This window comes from Magallana gigas, chromosome 1 (genome assembly GCF_963853765.1).
Source record: "Magallana gigas chromosome 1, xbMagGiga1.1, whole genome shotgun sequence".
Taxonomy (NCBI): Eukaryota; Metazoa; Mollusca; class Bivalvia; order Ostreida; family Ostreidae; genus Magallana; species Magallana gigas.
In genome coordinates, this window is record NC_088853.1 from 65,105,240 (window position 1) to 65,108,653 (window position 3,414).

At 43.5% G+C, this 3,414-nt stretch overlaps 1 protein-coding gene across 1 annotated transcript; it reads left to right on the forward strand.

Moving 5' to 3' along the window:
* The first annotated feature begins 1,022 nt into the window (after positions 1 to 1,022).
* LOC136276192 (uncharacterized) lies at positions 1,023 to 2,423 on the forward strand. Its single transcript, XM_066087467.1, has 2 exons — positions 1,023 to 1,646; positions 1,728 to 2,423. Exons 1-2 carry the CDS (start codon positions 1,023 to 1,025, stop codon positions 2,421 to 2,423), a joined length of 1,320 nt encoding a protein of 439 aa, XP_065943539.1.
* Positions 2,424 to 3,414: the final 991 nt, after the last annotated feature.

The following is a 3,414-nucleotide window of genomic DNA, read 5'->3' on the forward strand; positions in this document are numbered from 1 at the left end:
GTTAAGAAGAATGGGCAAATATCTTCTCAAGTAAGGATAAATTGGACTAAGGCCCACCAGGATGTGTTAAGTGACCTTGTAGATGCCCTCACGAATCCACCAGTCATGGCTTATCCACTTTTTGATAAACCATTTGATCTGCATGTGGATGCATCCGGGGAAGGACTGGGAGCCATACTTTACCAGAGGGATGATTTAGGGGTACCACGAGTGGTTGCATATGCGTCCAGAACGCTTTCACCGGCAGAGAAGAACTACCACATGCACTCAGGAAAGTTGGAGTTTCTAGCCATGAAGTGGGCGATAGCCGATCGTTTCTGAGACTACTTGTATTATGCACCACACTTTACGGTATACAGCGACAACAACCCTTTATGTTATGTCCTTACTACGCCTAGACTAGATGCCACTCGACTTCGGTGGATAAGTGAATTGGCAGACTTCAATTTTTCTGTGAAGTATAAGCCAGGGCCTAAGAATAGAGATGCTGATGGTCTGAGCCGTATGTCATTAGATTTTGCGACTCTCCAGACAGAGTGCACTATGGAATCAACGAAGGACGAGGTAGAGGCTACCGTCAGAATGGTGGAGGCTCGCACCAGTAATAAACTGCAAGGATTTGTTTCACCAGTTTGTCCCACACCAGATTCTGTTGAAAGTGTTACGAATGTACCGGAGGGGGACAAGGTCAGCCGTGAAGCTCTGCGGACAGCGCAGGAGGAGGATGAAACTATATCATTGGTAATCAAGCTGGTGAAGAAGGGGAACCAACCCAGTGCCAAGGAAAAGAAACTTTACCCTCTGCAAGTTAGACAACTTTTACGTAGCTGGAAAAAGCTCTTGGTAGACGACAAGGGGATACTTAAACGCCTTGTGAAGCTGTCGACCGGTGAGACCAGATATCAAATTGTTCTCCCACCTGAACTCAGAGATTATGTTTATAATGAACTGCATGCCAAGATGGACATTTAGGGTCTGACCGAGTTCTGGCACTGGCTCAAGAGAGATTTTATTGGCCGAGGATGGCATGGGACATCGGGGAATTTTTTCAGAAGAAGTGTCCATGTATCAAGGATAGACCGCCAAACATTAAGCCTGTTGCACCCATTTACCCCATAGTAACAACTTACCCTTTTGAGATGGTGTCGATTGAACCGTGCAGTGGTGGTTACGAGTATATCCTGGTCGTGGTTGACCATTTCACACGGTTTGCCGCTGCCTACCCCACCAAAAATAAATCTGGGCGCACTGCCGCAGAGAAAATGTTCAACGATTCCTTTATGTGGTTCGGATTTCCTGATAAATTGCATCATGATCAAGAACGGGAATTCGAGAATAGCTTCTTCTCGAGACTGCAGGCACTAACAGGTGTTAAACATTCTCGAACCACCCCATACCATCCACAGGGGAATGGCCAAACGGAGAGGATGAACCGTACACTTCTTGGGATGTTGAAAACCCTACCCAAAGATCACAAGCGGAATTGGAAGAAACATCTCAGCAAGATGACTCATGCTTATAACTGTACAAGAAACACTAGCACAGGATACTCACCTTTCTACCTCATCTTTGGTCGTCATCCAAGATTACCAATAGACCTTATCTTCGGACTTGACGATCAGATGTCAGGAAAGAAGTGCGACTATGTTACTGAGTGGAAAAAGGGTTTATAGGAAGCTTATCGAATAGCAGCTAAATCAGCAGGAAAGGCTGGACATCGTGCAAAGGACCGATATGACCGGAAGCTCCAAAGTGCTGCCTTAGTTAAGGGGGACCGTGTCCTCGTGAGGAATCTGCTGGAACGTGGTGGTCCAGGGAAGCTGAGATCGTATTGGGAACCTGAAGTTCACATAGTTGTGCGACGACTAGGAGATTCGCCAGTCTATGAAGTCAAAACGGAGGGAAACGGAGGGCGGCTACGTCGACTTCACCGTAACCTGCTACTACCGTGTAATGACCTACCTGTACTTGCAAAACAGCAACCAAAACCAAAGTCTAAATCTAGACGGAGGGCAACACAACAGTTAAAGAAAGAGTTGTGCAGTGACTCCTCAGATACAGAAGAAGTGTGCTGGGGGTATCAATCTGAAACCACAAGCAGTGACCCAAGGCTTGATCCTAGAGCCAAAGAGTTTGTACCAAACACACAGCAGGAGGCACCCGCAGATGTTACAGAGGATTCCTCACAGACGTCCGTATTGACTGGAAATTCACAAGGACCTTCCAGTGAAGAGTTCGTCTCCATTTCAGAGGATGATGATTCAGAAGATGATGAGGACACCCCTACAGCTCGCCCTACTCGTACCATCCGGCCTCCAAGACTGCTAACCTACGACAAGCCAGGTCAACCAACATTCCGTGCAGTACAGAACAGTGTCAATGCATATCTACGCCTAGTGTCGTTTGACCCAGCGTTTGTGTAAATTGTGACTAAGGACTTTTCTTTAGAATTCATTGATGTTTATAATACATGTGTTGCCAATGTACTCTCCTTACAGACACTTATGATGGTGTTCATGTTCTTACACATGTAAAGTTACAACACATGTATATATATAGCCAGTTATGCCACTAAGTTCAGCCATGGTTACAGTAAGGTATCATGTGCACCAGCGGTTATATGTAAATGTATTGTTGTTTGACAAGTTGGATAAATGTGTGGTATGACTGTAGTCAAATGCTAGTCATTTTTTTAAACGTTGGAACCACTGTATGAAAATCCTAGTATCTACTACTTAACATTTTGCTAAGGAACACTAATGCTTGGCCAGCTGTGTGTGAAAATTGTTACTCCATTTTGAAATATATGTAGGTTTTTGGATCATAACTATACTTATAGTATAGACAAACATATAGTCGAGTACGGTCAAGTGGTTATCAATGTTGTTCGAAACCAATAGGTTTAATCATGTATACTTACTTTGATGTCATACATTGGTATTGACATCCTGCTTTTTCTGTCAAGTTGTATTTTTTTTTTTTGTAAAATGTCGGGTCGACATTTGTCGTTCAGGGGGAAAGTGTTAGCATAGGATAAGGGGGGTACCATTTTTTATGTACAAGCAAAGAGAGGTAACTCCAATTTATGGTAACGCTTTGACTGGTCCTCTGTTATTGGAACTCTTTTACATTAGAAGTCAGTATCTGGTACCCAACCAAATAAACGAATTTATTTCTATCTTCACTCTCTTCTTTCCAGGTAAAGTGGCAATTGTTACATACACATGTAGGTATTCCTGACAAAGAGACATGTTATGCTGTGTTTGACGAGAAAGAGGATAATGCACTCGAAAGTACAAGACGTGTAGGAATTTCATCATCAAATCAAGGACCAAGAAGACTTAGGATTTTTGACGAGTTTTGTCTACTTCTCAATAGACTACGTCTGGAATTACTCCTAGAAGATTTAGATTT

Bases quoted from the DNA above. Each gene is read 5' to 3' on its own strand.
- LOC136276192 (XM_066087467.1), top strand. From the start codon at position 1,023: ATGGCATGGGACATCGGGGAATTTTTTCAGAAGAAGTGTCCATGTATC. The intron at 1,647-1,727 runs GTTACTGAGTGG...CATCGTGCAAAG, and splicing joins CAGGAAAGAAGTGCGACTAT to GACCGATATGACCGGAAGCT.